Source organism: Elephantulus edwardii, unplaced genomic scaffold, assembly GCF_000299155.1.
Source record: "Elephantulus edwardii isolate Elephantulus edwardi_28Jun2011 unplaced genomic scaffold, EleEdw1.0 scaffold00126, whole genome shotgun sequence".
Lineage (NCBI taxonomy): Eukaryota > Metazoa > Chordata > Mammalia > Macroscelidea > Macroscelididae > Elephantulus > Elephantulus edwardii.
Genome location: NW_006399876.1, coordinates 2,016,470 through 2,033,161, shown reverse-complemented (window position 1 = coordinate 2,033,161; position 16,692 = coordinate 2,016,470). Strand labels below are relative to the sequence as shown.

Sequence of the window (16,692 nt, the reverse complement as noted above, 5' to 3'; positions counted from 1 at the left end):
CCATCGGCCACCAAACCTGAGCGAGACACCACTCATCCCCATGAGAATGGCGATGACCAGAAAGTGGCCAACAGAACACACCAGCAGGCCTGCAGAGAAGCTGGGCCCACAGCCAGAGGGAAGGAAAATAGTGTGACCACTGTGGAAAATGGTGGCCACCAACATTTGGGTGGCTACCACTGCATTGTCGTGGCTGCTGTTAGTGCGATTGGGCAGATTCGGCCTCCTACAGAACGAAGCACACTGGCCCTGACCTGTCCTGATCACTGTCGTGCTGAGGTGTTAACTCTGAGTCATAGCAACCCCATCAAACCACCACAAAGCCCCAGGGTCCCCATCCCAGCAGACGCCCGGGGAAGCAGAAGCAGGACACAGAAGCCTGTTAGTGCTCTCTGGCACGCTAGTCAAAGGTGGAAATAACCAAGATACCCGTGGACAGAGGAGAGGATACGCCGCCACGAAGAAAGGGTCACACCCTGGACTAGTCCTCAGCAGCAAGGAGTCCTGGTGTGTGCCAGGCGTGGACAGCCCGCTTACAGACTGAGAGAAACAGGCCCAAAGCAGGGGACAAACACTGTGCCTCCTCCTGTGAAACACGATGGCACGGAAGCCAGGGGTTGCTGCGGCCAAAGGGGTCACCTGGAGGGAGAAGGGAAGTGGTGCTCAGGGGTCAGGAAGCTCATGGTCATGGTGGAGGTGGACTGGGGAAGTGTGAGGGGTGGACCCGATCTCATTGAAGTGTACATGCAAACGTTGGGTTTGTTCTTGTTGTTTTCCTGGATTCTAAGCTGACCATATACGTGGAGAAAACAAGAATGAGGAAGTGGTCAGGACTCAGGAACAGGTCAACCCCAAGATGCTAGTCATGTGTCTCCCTTGGTGATGTTGTCACCGTGACCTTGGCCAAGGCTGTGGCCACATTTCACAGATGGAGTGGGCTCCTGAGTTCCAGCCCAGCCATGACCTAGTGCTGAGGACATGGCCAGATGACCAGCATGTCAGTGTGTCTGTGAGATGGGCATCGTTACATCTGTAGGCATGAGGGAGCTGTGTTGAAGGTTTGGGCATCCCCCACGTGGAGCCCCAGGAAGACCAGGTGGGGTGAAGGTTAGTGGCTTTGAACCCTCAGACCCACATCCTGGAGGATGTTGACAGAAAGAAATTTCAAGGGGGTTTGGAGGGACAATGGTGGTGGGACAGGAGGGAAAAGGACTTGCTGGCCCTTTCGGCCAGGAGATCAGCTGCTAGTGCAGGAACAGGCAGAGTGTGTGTCCCAGCTCACTTGAAGCCCAGGTGTTCTATGAAGCCAGGTTCCTCCTGGTTACGTGCCTTCCTCCTTTCCGATTGGTCAGTAAACACCAAATGGCCCTTGTCTTAGTATTCTAGCCAAAGTCCCAAGACTGTAGGCCTTGCAACCAGCCTTCCTCACAACGTGCCAGCTCCATCCATCCATCCATCCATCCATCCATCTATCCACCTATCTGCACCCATTCACTTCACTATCCCCATCCATCCATCCATCCATCCATCCATCCATCCATCCATCCATCCATACATCCATCATCCATCCATCATCCATCCATCCATACATCCATCCATACATCCATCCATCTATCCACCTATCTGCACCCGTTCACTTCACTATCCCCATCCATCCATCATCCATCCATCCATCCATCATCCATCCATCCATCCATCATCCATCCATACATCCATCCATCCATCCATACATCCATACATCCATACATCCATCCATCCATCCATCATCCATCCATCCATCATCCATCCATCCATACATCCACACACATACCCACATACCCACCCACTCTTCCATCATCCATCATCCATCCACTAATTAATCCATCCTTTGAAGATGAAGAATGGCATTGGAGGCTCCAAGGACAGGTCTGCATGCACTCCATTGAGAGTTCGGCTCTAACCTGTACTGTTTGCAGCTGCAGTAGATCCTGCCACAGTGACTACCAGACATAGGGCAAGGGAGAAAGAGGTCCTGCAGGACACAGACAAGGGTCACTCAGGACACAGACGAAGGTCTGGGTGGCACTGACCATGAGCACAAGAACAAAGCAGTAGAGATCCTGGAATGTGGGTGCAGTGGGCTGAAGGGGTCATGGGGAACCCAGGTGGGCACCAGGCAGCTGCAGGCCCTGTGCTGAGCTCTGAGGAGGCCACCGGGCAGGTGCACAGCTCTCCAGAAGGGCTGCTCTCCTTTTTCTGCCTGCATTCCCGATGAGCATCACTCCCAGGGGCCCTCATGGCAGGTAGAGGGTTACACAGTCCCTCTGCAAGAGTCCATGTTGTTCCAGGGCACTTGCCACAGAGGCCATCACAGGTAGGCTGTTCAGAAGACAGGCACAGAGGCTGGCCTGGGGGGAGCAGGGGGAGGAGATGGTTCAGGGTTGAGCCAAGGACACTGGGGGTAGATACATGTGCAGAGGTCAGGGAGGCAGGGGACATAGTGACAAGGATTTGTACAAAGAGGCTGAAAGGGAGGTGTGCAGAAGTCTGGGGGTCAGTGCGGACACGGCCTTAGAGAGGGCCGTGTGCAGAGATGGAGGGGTAAAAGGGACAGGGTTGTGTGTAACAAGGACGAGAGGGCAGTGTGCAGATTTGCAGGCAGTGACAGGGACAGGGTCATGTGTGAGGAGGCCAACAGGGCACAGGTATTGTGAGTGTGTGTGACTGTGTGTGTCACGTGTGTGACAGAGGGCAGTCTCTGAGGAGACACGTCCCTTCCAGGGCTTGCAGTAAAGCTCCAGGCAGCACGTCCATGGGCCCCGGCCAGCGCCATCTGTGGGACAGTGTGAGGCTGTGCTGTTGGTGGGAGGGCCGGCGCCCCATGTGCTGGTTCTGTTGGAGGGGACCTTGCAGTGCACAGCCATGGAGGCCGCTGTACCTTCTCTGCTCCATGTGGCACTTCCTCTCGGCTGCTCTTGCTGGAGTGGGAGTGACCCCGCTCACATTCCATGCCCACAGGGGAGCTCTGAGAGGCCTCAGGTCACAGTGCCCACCAGCGTCCACGTGGCCCCAAGAGGATAGACTGCTGATCACTTCTCTGGCTGCTCCTGCCTCACCCACTGTCTGTCTGGGGGCTTCTTTGCTCACCCCAGGCTCACAGCCCTTGATTTCCAGGGGAGGGGCACAGTGTCCTCATGCACCCCCCACCCCCCAGCTGCCTGCACCCAGCTGACCGCCAGAGCCCTCCCTCAGCATCTCTCCCTGCCCACCCTGCTCCCTGTGCCCCAGCTGAGCTCTCTGCAGACCCCTCTGTCTCAGATGGGCTTTGATTTCCTCGACCATCTGTTTGCTCATTGGTGGCTGACATTTCTTTAGTTTCAGCTTAAAAAGTTCAACTTTGAGGAAAATGATGTCAAGCTTATAGAGAACTGTGCTGAGGACATTCCCCTCTGTCCTCTGTCCTCTGCTCTTTCCCCTCTTCCCTTTCCCTCTGCCCTCTCCCCTCTTCCTTCTCCCCCTGCCTCTGTTTCTCTCCATTTATTTGCCATCTACTTGTTGGTCTATCCTCTCTCTGTGTTTCTGTGTACTTAGGAATGTATCTATCAACATGCCCACTAATAAGACTGTCTGTCTGTCTCTCATTTCTCATCACTCTCTCTCTCTGTTTGTGTAGAGGTTTGGATGATTGCATGTGTGTGTTAACAGGCTCCCACCTGTCTCTCCGACTCTTCTCTGTGGCTCTTCTCTTTATCTTGATTGGCTATTTGTGTACCTACCTACCTCAGTCTTTGTAAGAAAAAAATGTTTTGTATTTGAGTGAAGTGTTACAAATCGTATTTCTTTCTCGCACAATATACACAGACATTTTGTTTTATACCCTTAATTACCATAGATTAACACAATTAACAGGGAACTTCGAAGGCCTAGTGATAAGACGCTGTGCTGCAATCCCCAAAGCCCATGGTTTGAATCCATCAGCTGCTTCACAGGAGGAGGGTAGGCAGTCTCCTCCCATGGGACTTACTTCTCCAAATACTCACTGGAGGGTCAGCTGTGGGTCGGTTCTGACTCAACAACGAACAACCACAACAATGCAAATAACGAACTGTAACGTCTAAGCAGCACCTTACTGTGTGTCGCCTGTCTGTGCACCTGCCTTCTCTAATGACTCACTTTACTCCCTTTCACCCGGTTAACCCTGCAGGGTGGATTCCTTCTCTCTCTGGTTTGGATTCTCTGTCTCTGTTTCTCTATGTTTATCTCTCTCCTTCAGATCTCCCCGCTCTCCTATGAAATCGGATCCATGGCCAAGGCCTTCACTTCTCAAGGCTTCTTGGCGTTTCCTAAAATAGTGATGTTCTCTTACACAAGCAAGGCCGTGACGCCTGCCAGTGAGTCGGCACTGACGCATGGCCTGCCTCTCATCTACCGGCTGTGCCCTTGGCCTTGGTCTGCTGGCAGTTCCTGTTGGGAGGAAGCCCTGCTCTCCCCGCAGGGGACCCCCTCAGCTTGCCCACGGTGCACTGGCCTTGTGCGCGCTGCAGCTCCAAGGAGCCTTGTTCTTTGTAGAGGGGGGTGGTCCTCAGCCACGGCCTGGGCCCTGGGGCTCATTGCTCCCAGAGTGTGACTCCAAGCCCTTCAGGGGGACGTGGACGCACATGCAGCTGGAACGTGAGCACACGTGGGGGCCACGCAGGGGCTGTCTGTCCACCGTCAGCACCTCCTTTCTATGCAGCAGCTCAGCCTTTGAAGCTTGTTACCCACCCCGCTTCCTGTCCCTCAGCTCACACCCCACCAACCACACGGACACAGCCCCAGGCAGGGTCGCTGGCCACTTCTCCTGGCGGCAGCCTCGCCCTGACCCCAGCACCACACACAGCACGCTGGCCACTGCCTCACACCCTGCTGCCATCTGTGTCCCCACACGACTCTTGGGGGTCTCATGCTCCAAGCTGCTTCTGGGGATTGGACATGGCTGACCTCTGTGCTATTTCCTGCTGCTCCCTGTCCCCTGAAGGCTGTGACACCCTGGGCCCTCTCGCCTAGGACATCCAGATCTCCTTGTGGCCTCTGCAACCTTTCATTCCACATAAACTTCCTTCAGCGTGCCTGTGGCACCACCAGTCCAACCCCAGGAAACCAATCTCACCACCTCTGCACCTGCCCTCCTGCCAGGTCTCTCCTCTACTGAACGCCCCCCACCAGCACTCTCCCCAGCTCCCCAAATCTTGTGGTTTCTGCCCCTGAGCGTTGCTCGTGTTGAGCTTGTATCGCCTCCCCTCCCCTCCTCCCAGCTTCCTTCCAGCCAGTCTCCACCTGAAGCATGTTCTAGAACGTGCATCTGCCAAGGATGGGAGGTTTTCCTGAGACCTCATCGTCCGCCAGCAGCTCAACAACAAGCTTCATGGACAGAACCCTGTCCAGCCTCCTGGAGCTGTGTGGGCTGCAGGGCCCCAGGCCCGGAGGAGGCGGGCAGGGGTCCTCCAGGCCTGCCTCATGGGCAGTGGGCATGTCAGTGTTCATTTTGTTTCCCCCATAATCCTCTCTGATGTATCTATCACTCATCCACAGATCCCAAAGTGTTGGCGATTCTGATCCTTACTTCCTTCATTACATTTTATTTAAAATGATTTTAAGGATAGATTTTCTTTTTTAGTAATGTAGTGCATCACATGTCGAACTGTTCACCAAAAGTTGTTGGTTCAAGCCCAGCAGCTGCTCCTCAGGAGAAAGACGGACAGTCTCCTCTGTGAAGACGGGCAGCCCCGGAAAACGAAGGTGCTTCCCCAGGGGCCAGGACCCACTAGACAGGAGTGCAAGTCTATTCTTTAGAGAACTTTAGAAAACTCTTTAGAAAAATAGTGCAGCAAAACTACTACGAGATATCATCTCACCTCAGTCAGAATAGCAAAATTTAACAGACCAGCAAACAACAAATGCTGGCGAGGTTGTGGAGAAACTGGAACCCTTATTCACTGTTGGTGGGAGTGTAAAATGGTGCAGCCACTGTGGAAGGTAGTGTGACACTTTCTCAAAAAGTTGCAAATAGAGATTACTATTTGACCCAGCAATTTCACTACTGGGAATATATCCCAAAGAGACCATAACTGACATCCAAGCACATATATGCACACCCACGTTTATTGCGGCTTTGTTCACAGTAGCAAGGAATTGGAAACAACTTAAATGCCCATCAACAAATGAATGGATAGAGAAGCTGTGGTATAGTCACACAATGGAATACTATACCGCAGTGAAAAACAAGGAACTCATGTAATATTATTCAAAATGGGTGAGCCTGGAGGGCATTATGCTGAGTGAAATATCTCAGTCACAGAAGGACAAATACTGCATATACCACTGTTGTAAGATGGGAATGGCATTGGGATTGAAGGGAGACTGAGAAAGATGGGATAAATTATGTATACTGCATTGAAACAGATGAGGGAGAGAACTGTTTAAAAGGGATATATGATTAGGCATTATTGTCATGACAGGGGTCCAGAACGAAGGCTGCGTAGTGGAGTCGACTGGGGGGAGGGATTGTATAACAATGAAAGAATATTTCTTTTACTTGTCAAAGAGAAGACCACATTTGGGGTGAGGGGTGGTCAGGGAGAAAGGTGCAACAATGAATGAATGGAAATCCAAAATCTCTGTAAACTTTCATTAAAATTAATAATTAAAAAAATGGAAAAAACCCAAGCTCAAATTAAAAAAAAAGACCCAAAAAAAATTTCCTTGCATAACTTAAAAAAATAATATTTCTGCAGAAAGCAAAGTTCTCATATCTCTTCTTTGCCCTCTATACTCACCTTTTCCTGTGAGTAGTGTCTTGCACGGGTGGGATACATTGTTGCAAGGGCTGGATCACTCTTGACACTTGGTTACAATGGTTGGGCCAATGTCTATACCCATTGCAATGTATGGACCCATCTAGGTACACTGCTACAACAGATGAACAACATATTGCAAGGAACAGCAAAGGTCAATCTTTTTACATTGTTACAAGAGATGACCTGATCTTGATACATTATAACAATGAATGGGGATGAAACTCATTATACATTATTATGACTGGCTCAGATCAGTTACATTTTTATAATGGATGAGCTAAACTTGATCCATTACCATTAATTTCAGTTCACAGAGAGCTCACTCTGTGCTGCACAGTCCTACACCTTTTGATAGATATGTCCTTCCATGTGCCCATCGTCACAGTATCATGCAGAAGAGGATCACTGTCCTGAAGAATCCCTTAAGCATCTCTGCCCTCCCCCTCCCCACTAGTCCCTGGTCACTATTGGTCTGTCCTCTGTCTCTGTGGTCTCGCCTTTTCCAGGGTGCTCTGCAGTGGGGATCCTGCAGTGTCCAGCCTTTTCAGGTTGGCTTCTTCTGGTGGCTTTATTCTGCTCTGTGCCATTTCTAGATTTTGCATAGTCTGCTTTGAGTGACCAGATGAATTCACTTATTTGTCAACTGCAGTGTGGCAGTGATTTGAATGTTTTATTTCTTTATTTGCATGGCCCACTTAGACTTCATTTATTTGTTCAAATTTGTTCATTTATTTGCTCAACATTGCAAATGTCTTAAATCCATGATCCAACTCAAGAATGAGCACGTTCCCCAGGCCTACATCTCTTAACCATTGCTACTCCACGCCGTCCCTGTCCTACTCACTGGAACTTTGTATCTGGGGTGTTTTTGCCTTTGCAAAGTAGTATTCTCAAGTTGAAGGGTGGCTGGGAGATACGCCAGGCAGCAGGCCTGGGTGTGAGAGGTTCATACTGTCGAGGGAAAGCAATAGAATCCTCCACCAGAGGTCCTGTTGGGAGAACTGAGGCTGAGTCCCTGCTGGAGGGCCACTGAGCTCTGGGGACCTCTGATGCCTGTCCCTCATGACAGGCTCAAGGCTGAGCCATACCTGTGTCCAGCAGATAATTGCTGGCCCCCAGAGAGCAAGGTCAGGGTGGCCACATTGGCAGCATCACCCTTGTGAAGCCTCCTGGGGACTGGCTTTTCCCCAGCATCTGAGCTATGGACCTGGGAGGCCCCAACATGCAAAACAGGACAAGGGTGTTGATGCTGCGCACAAACCAGTCGCGATCCCCTAACAAAATGTGGGTGCAGACCAGACGGCTCTGTCACTGATCCCCAGGCCCTGAATGTGAACTCCAGCCCAAATGGACTCTGTCCCAGATGTGCCCTACCTCAGCTGTCTCACTGCCCAATTGTGGCCCTGCTCCCGTGTGCCCCACCTTAGATGCACCCGCCTGGATATGCACCTGCCCAGGCATGTCGCCCCCATGTGCTGTCCAGCCCATTTTGGCCCCAGCACAGGTCTCCCTGCCCAGGTGGATGCCATGACCCTCGAGAGGGAGAATCCTAAGGCAGGTCTGTCTGTCTGCAGCGCACTGTGGGGCATGGTGCCCATCTCCTCGAGGCATGGGTCTGACAGGGCATCTCCAGGGAGCCCTGTACAGACTCACCCACACCAGGTCCTGTGGGTTGTGAGAGGTGGCCAGGCACCAGGTGAGCTCCCCATTGGTGACCCTCTGATTCATTCTACCCCGGAGGTGAGCAGAAGCTGGGGGCAGTGACTCGGGCAGCACCACACCAGGCCAGTCTTGGGGATGTGCAGACTTTATTGATCGGCGAGGTGCTCTGGCCCAGCTCCACGTGGCCCTGCCATGTAGGTGTCTAGGACTCAGACTCGAACATCTTCTTGCGGCCCTCCATGCCAGACTTCTCCTCAATGTTCTTCCTCCAGTCACCCACGTCGCGCAGGTCCCGCTCCTGGGGTGGGGGACACGCTCAGGCCCAGCACAGGGATGGGGCTCCCAGTGCTCATTCTGTGCCCTCCCCCAGGGCAGGCACCCTCCACAGGGCGGGTGCCGTGTGGCTGGTGCCCAGGACGCAGCCTGAGCAGGGCGCACCTTCTCTGTGTCCTCCTTCTTGACCTGCTTCAGGTTGGCCCTCAGGTCCATGCACACTTTGTGCTTGGAGCCCAGCAGGGCCTTGAGCATGGCATCGGCTGACATCCGCACACGGCGCAGCGGGGGCCTCTTGAACTTGCCTCTCAGGTCGAATAGCTTCTGGTTCATGTCCTCCAGCTGGTGGGGAAACACTGGTGAGCCCTGGGCTGAGCTCGGCCACTCCAGCCCCAAGGGGCTGGCACCCTGCCTTCCCACCACCCGGCCTCGCCACCTCCCCTGGCCTCACCTCTGTCATCCTTCCTATGGTTCTCACCCCGCCACATCGCCCACCCCCACCTGCCTCTTCTGCTTGTCCCCCACAAGCCCCTGCCTGATTCCCTTACCTGCCCTCACTCACCCCCACCTGCCCACTACCTGCCCCTGCTTGCCCCGCCCTCCCCCCGTCCCTGCCCACTGTGACCCCCCGACCTGCAGGCTCTCACCTCCTTAGTGCTCTTCTGCACCTTCACCTCCATGTCGTACTTCTCCTCCTCGGCAGCATCCACCTTGGCGTGCAGCTGCTTGCAGAGCTCCTGGGGGCAGGAGGCACCGTGTCAGGTTCCCCGCCGAGCAGGCTCTGCCCCAGACCCCGGGAGGCCCTGCCTGGTACCTGCACTTCGGCCATGGAGCCAGGGATATGCAGAGGGGGACAGTGCTCCTCCAGGTATGTCTGCTTCTCTGTCTCCCGGCGACTCTCCTCCTTCTCCAGCTCGGTGGCTGCGATCTGAAGCATGACACTCTGCGGGCAGAGGTGGTGAGGGGCTGCAGCAGGACTCGGGCCAGTGTCCCATGGGCCCTGGGACCTCTGTGGATCCCACCACCCCCACAGGCTTTGCTGTTTCCCCCAGGCCCCATGACCACCCCATGGACCTGGCTGCCACCTCACAGCCGGGCCAGTCCCCTGAAGACCCCCCTGTCCCTGCAGAAGCCTGTCTCATTCAGAAGCCCTCCTAGCCCACAGGCCGGGCCAGTCCCCTGAAGATCCCCTCCTTCCACAGACCCTGTGCAGAGACCCTCCCATCCACAGGCCTCACAGACCCTCAGGCTACGGTACCTTCAGGTGCTGCCTCCGGGCCGTGATGGCCCTGTTGCGTTTCTGCAGAGTAGGAGACGGGGAAGAGATGAGGCAGGCAGAGAGGAGCCCAGCACCCTGCACCCCCGTGCCCTCTCCATACCAGGGCATTCATGCAGGGACCAGTAGAGAGGGGTCCCCCAAAGCTGAGCTCAGGGACTCTGCTGTGTGGAGACAGCATTGTGCCACGGCTGGCCCCATTCCTAAAGGCCTGATGGGGGTGGGGGCACAGACAGAAAAGGGAAGCGACCCCCACCCCGGGACCAGGCTACAGCCCCACTTCCTCTGTCCATCAGGCAGTGTGCACTACTTCCTGTTTCCTCAGTGTCTTGGGAGCCCTGGGGTGGGGCGCCTTTATACAGAAAGATGGCTGTCTGCCTTCATCTGGGTCTTGAGCCTCTGATTTCTGCCTTCTCCCTAATGGGTCCGCCCTCCTCATGTGCCACGCACACCCTCCAGCAGATACGCACCTCATCACTGTGCCAGGGGTTGGGGAGGAGGGAGAGAGAGAAAAGAGGTTAGGACATGGCCGTGGGCAGCAGAGCTGGGGTGTGGGGGCAGGGGTGATGCCCTACAGGTGGGGAGGGAGGTTAGGACATTGCCGTGGGCAGCAGAGCTGGGGCACAGGGTAGAGGTGATGCCCTGCAGGTGGGAAGGGAGGGAACAGTAGGCAGGTGGGGACAGCACTTACTCCCCCATCCTGATATTCTGAGTTCACAGCCTGTGAAGGAAAGAGGTGGGCGTCATGTCATGTCCCCCTGCAGGACTCAGCACTGTGGTCCCAGCACTCATCCTCACCCCCCCAGGAGGGAGTGGTGTCTTGGAATTCTGGGTGGGGGGAGGATGGAGTGTTCAGGGCACCCATGGTGAGGCCTGGAGGAGCTGCAGCTGTCCCTGAGGGAGGGGGCTGTGTGGACAGGCCAGCACAGGTGTCGAGTGGCCACAGGGCTATTTTTAACTGAGTTTTTTTGGCTCTGGGCCGAAGTAGACACAGGGCTCCTTGATCTGGCTTGAGGACATAGCTCTGGGGGTCCCTTGACCCATAAAACCTCCCTCTGGGGTCCCCAGGAGGGAGCCCTGGACATCAGGGCTGCCCGAGAGCCCTCCCCATCCCAGCTGGCTTCCCTTGCGCCCGGCTCTTTCTTCTTGTGCTCAGTCCCGAAGACCCCCACCCCCATATACTGCTGCTATGGGTGGCCCCCAGCCCAGCCTGGCCCTGCCCCGGGGAGTACTCCCTCAGGCTGCTCTCAAGCCTGCCCTCGCCCAACCTGGGCTCCTCAGGCCTCACCTCACGTCTGTGCTGCGATGTGGAGTGGTCAGCGTGTCAGGCTGGGGAGTGGGCCGGGGGAGGGGTATAAATGGCCTCCCCCAGGCTGGGCCCCAGCTCAGTAAGGGCATGGAGTGCTCTCAGACCAATGGGGGCCCAGGAGGCCAGCTGGAGACTCCCCACCTGCCCAGGCTGCCTGGCTCAGCCCAGTCACCGCGTGCTGCCGCCCCATCCAAGAAGTCTTATGGGGAGGGCTGTGGTCAGGACGAGCTATTTAGGGCTCGGTGATGAGTTGGAGAAGCTGTACCTATTCTTGCAAGGAGCCTGGGGACAGGGACACTCAGCGTCCTTGCTGGCATGTGTGGAGCCGGCAGGGACGGAGTGTCCAGTGTAGCCGGGTGGACTTGTGTTGAGTCACCCACTTCTTGTGAGGGTTCCACACGTTTCCACCACAGTCCACGCAAAAGTGTTCCCTAGGGTGTGCCCACTAGCGCAAGTCCACCTCCATCCGTGTGTGCCTTGTGTCCTGGGGACTCTGTCCCCCACCAGCCCCAGGACTGTCACTTGAAAGCCGGCTTTGGTTCTGGAGAAGGTGCTGCGGGTCTGGGGGAGTGACAGTGGCCAGTTGTCCCTGCAGCAGACTGAGACGCGGCTCCCTCCACATGAAAAACAAATGCCAGTCAGTGGGGTCTTGTTCTGTCCACCCTGCAGGGAGTAGATGTCAGAAAAATGGTGTCCCTGCACACGGATTTTCTTTAAATTGTGAGTTAAGGTTTGCTGAGCAGGCTGGCTGTGTCCCCCCTTCGTCCACATTTTGTTCTAGAACATCAGCGGCTCGTTCACTCGCTCTCCTCTCTGCCTGTTCTGTCGGGACAGACCCGGAGCTGACCCTTGATGGGTTCTGAGGCTGCAAACCCCCCAGGAGGAGACTGCCTGTCCCTCTTCTGACGAGCTGCTGGAACGCCCGAGGGGCCTGGCCTTTGGGCCAGCAGCACAGCCCTCCAGGCCTCCGGAGCTCCCCTCCCGCTGCTGCTTTGCGGGGACTCATTTCACTCAGGCCTCTGCACCTCCGGCTCCTGCCCGCCAGGCCGTGTCCTTGAGGAAATGCTGCCCTGGCACAGCCGGTTGTTCTGAGAAGGGAGCCTGCCTGGGGCTACTGCTCGCCTGGAGCTGTTTTCTGGTTGAAAGCTGAGTCACGGGAGTGAGCCCTGTCCTGGGTACAAGGACTACAGAGGGCTGAAGCTGGGCTCCACCAGCCTCCACAGGACGAGAAGGGCTGGTGCTTTAAGGGCTGTTCCACCCTTGGCCCCGGCTTGAGCCAAACACCCCACTGTGCTCCCTTCTGAGTGCATGGGCAGCAGATCTGGGCACCATGTGGACCCTCTTCTCAGAGCCCTGGACTTGGGGCTTCTGTGCTCCCCAGACTTTGGGGTGCCTCGTTTGAGAGCCTCTTTATTTCCTGCAGGTCTCTGAACCGAGACCTGTGCCTTGGAAGGCTGTGGCAAGCTTCTGAGACCTGTGGCTTGTCACCAAAGCAGGATGTAGAGCCTTGCTTTGTGACGATGTCACACCCCCAGGACTCTGGTTCCAGGGTCCCAGCACCTCCCTCCTCAGGGTGTCTGCTTGCGAGTGCGGACCTCGGACATCTCCAGTGCATGAGTGCTGGTGGCTGGGCCTCACGCTGGCTACAACCAGCGGCCTGTGAACAACAGGCCAGAGCCCCGGCCTGGCCTGAACCGTCCTCCCCATGGCCGGCAGTCTGTCAGTCAGTCAGTCAGTCAGTCAGGCGTCCATCCACCTCGGGGAGGAACCTCCGCTCTCCTGCGGGCCCTTCCCAGTCTGACGCCTTTTCCCAGGCCCCTCCTGACACCGAGAAGATTCATCTCCCCCCTCAACGAGCACCTGGTTGCACTTCCTTCAGGAACGGCGTCCCTGCTTCATTCAAGACTCTTCACCAGCACCGCAGTTCAGACCCCGATTCTCCTTTGCTCTTCCTGAGTCACTGTCCAACTTGCAGATGGAGATAAACGGAAAATACCACGGCTTGTGGCAGATGCACCTTGGTCTTTAAACTGACATCCCTGCTCCTCAGCACACTGCCGAGGTCCCCGACAAAGATTTTTCCAGTACAATGTGTCTGCGGATTTCCTGACAGCTGATCCCAGGAATGTTGATTGTGGATCCAAGTCATGAAATGACTTCCAGCTTCAGCCTTTGCTCTGCTCCCCTGGGCTGTGATATTACACACACGTGTACTGACAGCAACAATTAACACTAATTAATGTGCATGTACAAAGAACACCTGCCACGCCTGTGGAAGGTCAGGGGCCACCCCTCCACCTATCCATCTGTCCACCCGTCTGTCTGTCCGTGTGCTGGTGTCTGCCCGGCTTGTGAAACTCCCTCCGTTTCCCCTTTCTCTGGTGACAGAGTGATGACCCTCTGTTTGTGGGCACCACCTTTTCACCCATCTGGATGTTGTTGTTGTTGTTGTGTACTGTCAAGTCAGAGCTGACCCATAACTGACCCTCCGGCGGGTTTTCAGAGGCGGTTAATCGCACAGGAGGAGACCCTTCGAGTGCAGAGCAGCTGGTGGATTCGAACTGCGTGCCTTTGAGGGTGCGCCACAGCAGAGCACCCTGCCCATCTGAATTCGCGCCTGCTGTTTCCTGCTGTTGACATGTCTCTCCCTCCTTCTCATCCCCGGTAGCACCCATGAGTGTGTGTGTGAACTACAAAGTCTTTCCCCGCTGGTGCTGTGCACACTGTGTGCTGTGTGGAGCGTGCCTGGCTCGCTCTGCACATCTCCTAGATCCACGAGCGCTCTGCCGTGCTTCGGGACGTCCTTCTCGCTCCTTGGTGTGGCTTAGTGCACCAGGAGACCGGGTCTGCAGGAAGGGGCAGGGGCACTCGGGGAGACAGAGGCCAGCCATGCCAAGGAGGGTCTCAGACAGGGTGAAAAATGTGAAAGTGCTGTGTCCACGAGGGAAAAGCACGCAGAGCTGGTGTTTGCTCTGCTCTCTGGGTACCTGGCACGGACAGTGGGCCCTGGTGATGCACAGTGGAGCGGTGCAGCTGACCCAAATGTGTGACTTCTGCTGGCTTCTGACTCAGAGACAGAGAGTGACCCCGGACCGGGAGTCCTTCACGAGCAGGCCCAGGGCCTCAACACTCAGGGTGCTGGCTGACGGACTGGCACACAGGTCTCCCCCTGGCTCAGCCCCTGCCCGCTCCAGCTTTGGGCTCTGGTGCACAGGGCAGGCCCTCCTGCTGGAGCTCCTGTCCTGTGCCTGTAATGAACTGGACGCCATTTCAACCTGGGGACTGATGAGGCCCAGCTGGCCATGGCCCTCCCCTTCCCCAAGCCCAGTTCCCTGGAACCTAGAGCCGTACTGAGGCCTCAGAGGCCCCGCCGCCTGGACCAGGGCAGGGGGGCTCCTCAGTCCTGCTCGAAGCGCCCTAGCCGGGGACCGCTCACCTGGGCCGTTGGGAACACGCTTGGGCATGAGGTGCACCCTGGGAACCTTTCCTCAACACTTGGGCGGCGCCCCTGGCTGCCCAGGCAGGCCCAGAGTGTCCTTCTCACCCGGCCCCAGGCTGCACCCCGTCCCTGCCCGGCCACTGTGACTTGGCATCCTCTGATGCGGGGGCGAGGCCCCCCGCTCTCGGCATGCAGGGGTGGGGGAGACAGAGGATGTAGGAGGCTTTGGGACTAAAGCCGTCCAGATGTGTGGGATTAGGCAGTGCTGGGGCAGGGCTTCGTCCCCTCAAGGCCCTGAAGCTTCCAAAGGGGTCTACTGCCCCCTGTTGCCCACATGGGACACTGCAGGCTTTGTGGCGAGTGTGGGGTCCTATCTTGGGCCAGACAGGAAAAGGGGAGCTCTTTGGGTTGGGAGTTCCCTTGCCTCCAATTCCATCCCCAAAAGACCCCCCCCAATTGTCCCTATACGTGTACCCAGGGTCTGGTTCCCCTGCCTCCTCTGAAGCCCCTGGACTCTCCTGTCTTTCCCCCCTCTCATCTGGGCCCCTTCTCCAAACTCTTCTGCCTTTGCAGCCTGGAGCCCTTCAAGGACCCCAGGACCCCACGCCTGGCACTGTCAGAGCCTGCGCCCCGCCTCGGGAGGGACAGTCGAAGGGGCCCTGCCTCAGGCGCAGGAAGGACCCACAGTGATTGGAGAGAACATTTATTCCTCTCGGGTAGCCTGGCCTTGTGGTCACAGAGCAGAAACTGAGGCAGGAGAGAGCTCAGAAGTGTGGGAGGGGCAGCCGCAGGCGGGGCCACAGGGCCAGGTCCTGGTTTACTTCCCTGGCCGGCCTTAGGCGGTGCCACTGGGTGATGGGCCGGCGGGGATGGGCCAGCATGTCAGCCCAGTGCTGCAGGGGCTGGCCAGAGGCCCGGGGACCCAGCAGAACCTTGCCCACCGGGCCGGCCCGGAGTTGTGGGCCTCGGGTCCAGACTGCCAGCGCCAGGTGCACGCTCTGGGCAGCCAGAGAGAAAGGCAGTGGTCAGTCTGGCCCCTGTGCGGCCCCGAGCCCTTCCTCCCAGAGGCCTACCTGCATGTGGCTGACAGGCACATGGAAGGTGAAGGCTTCATTGAAGTAGGGGGCTGTGCCCTTCCTCCCAGCGGTCTTTCTCTTCTGCCACTTCCTCTGGTGCAGCAGGAGCTGGACCTTGACATAAGACTCTGGGGGGAGGGACGGAACAGACCACGTCCGAGTCTGACACAGGGCACTCAGCCCCATCCACCCAGCCTCCTATCTAACCAATCCTGTGTCCACCAATTCCCATGTCCACCAGCTCCCTGTTCACCCAGCCCTGTCTTTGCAGTTGTCTATCCACTCAGCTGCCTGTCCATCCAGTTCTCTGCCCACCTAACCCTCTGTCACTCAACCTCTCAGTCCACCTAACTCTCTGCCCCATCCTTAGCCCTCTATCTGCCTGAGAAGGCAGCAGTGCTCACCGGCCTGCTCTGAGTCCAGCCCTCGGGCCTCCAGTACCCCCACAGTCAGGCGGCCAGAGCCAGGCACGTACCGCACAGAGAAGCACAGCTCTCCTATTGTCTGCTCGGTCTAGAACAGAAGAACGGCCGTCAGCCCAAGTGGGCCATGCCTGCCAGCCAGCACAAGACCCCGCAGAGAGCTAGCTGGACACTGGGGCTGCCCCTACGCCCGGTGGGCTTCAGATTTCCCTTTAACCCAAAGGCCTGAGCTCTGCTGACTGTGTCACCTGGGCCGTGTCCTCACCTGGACCATGCCCACCTGAGCCGTGCCCTCACCTGGGCCGTGCCCTCACCTGGGCCGTGTCCTCACCTGGGCCGTGCCCTCACCTGAGCCATGCCCTCACCTGGGCTGTGTCCTCACCTGGGCTGTGTCCTCACCTGAGCCATGCCCACCTGGGC

At 56.7% G+C, this 16,692-nt stretch overlaps 2 protein-coding genes across 2 annotated transcripts in view; both read right to left on the bottom strand.

The window, feature by feature from the left end:
- Positions 1–8,679: 8,679 nt before the first annotated feature.
- Positions 8,680–10,749, bottom strand: TNNI2 (troponin I type 2 (skeletal, fast)). The gene is made up of 7 exons (XM_006893209.1): positions 10,718–10,749; positions 10,497–10,503; positions 10,009–10,050; positions 9,565–9,693; positions 9,398–9,487; positions 8,916–9,092; positions 8,680–8,775 (listed from the first exon to the last, which is right to left on the bottom strand). The coding sequence occupies exons 1-7, from the start codon at positions 10,723–10,725 to the stop codon at positions 8,680–8,682; spliced, it is 549 nt and encodes a 182-aa protein (XP_006893271.1). The 5' UTR covers positions 10,726–10,749.
- Positions 10,750–15,538: 4,789 nt separating this feature from the next.
- Positions 15,539–16,692, bottom strand: part of SYT8 (synaptotagmin VIII) — a 4,033-nt gene continuing 2,879 nt past the window's right edge. Inside the window, exons 6-8 of the mRNA XM_006893366.1 lie at positions 16,255–16,363; positions 15,848–15,978; positions 15,539–15,772 (exon numbers count right to left, since the gene is read on the bottom strand). Of these exons, the coding sequence (XP_006893428.1) occupies positions 15,539–15,772; positions 15,848–15,978; positions 16,255–16,363 (474 nt within the window). The remainder of the gene's footprint in view (positions 15,773–15,847; positions 15,979–16,254; positions 16,364–16,692) is intronic.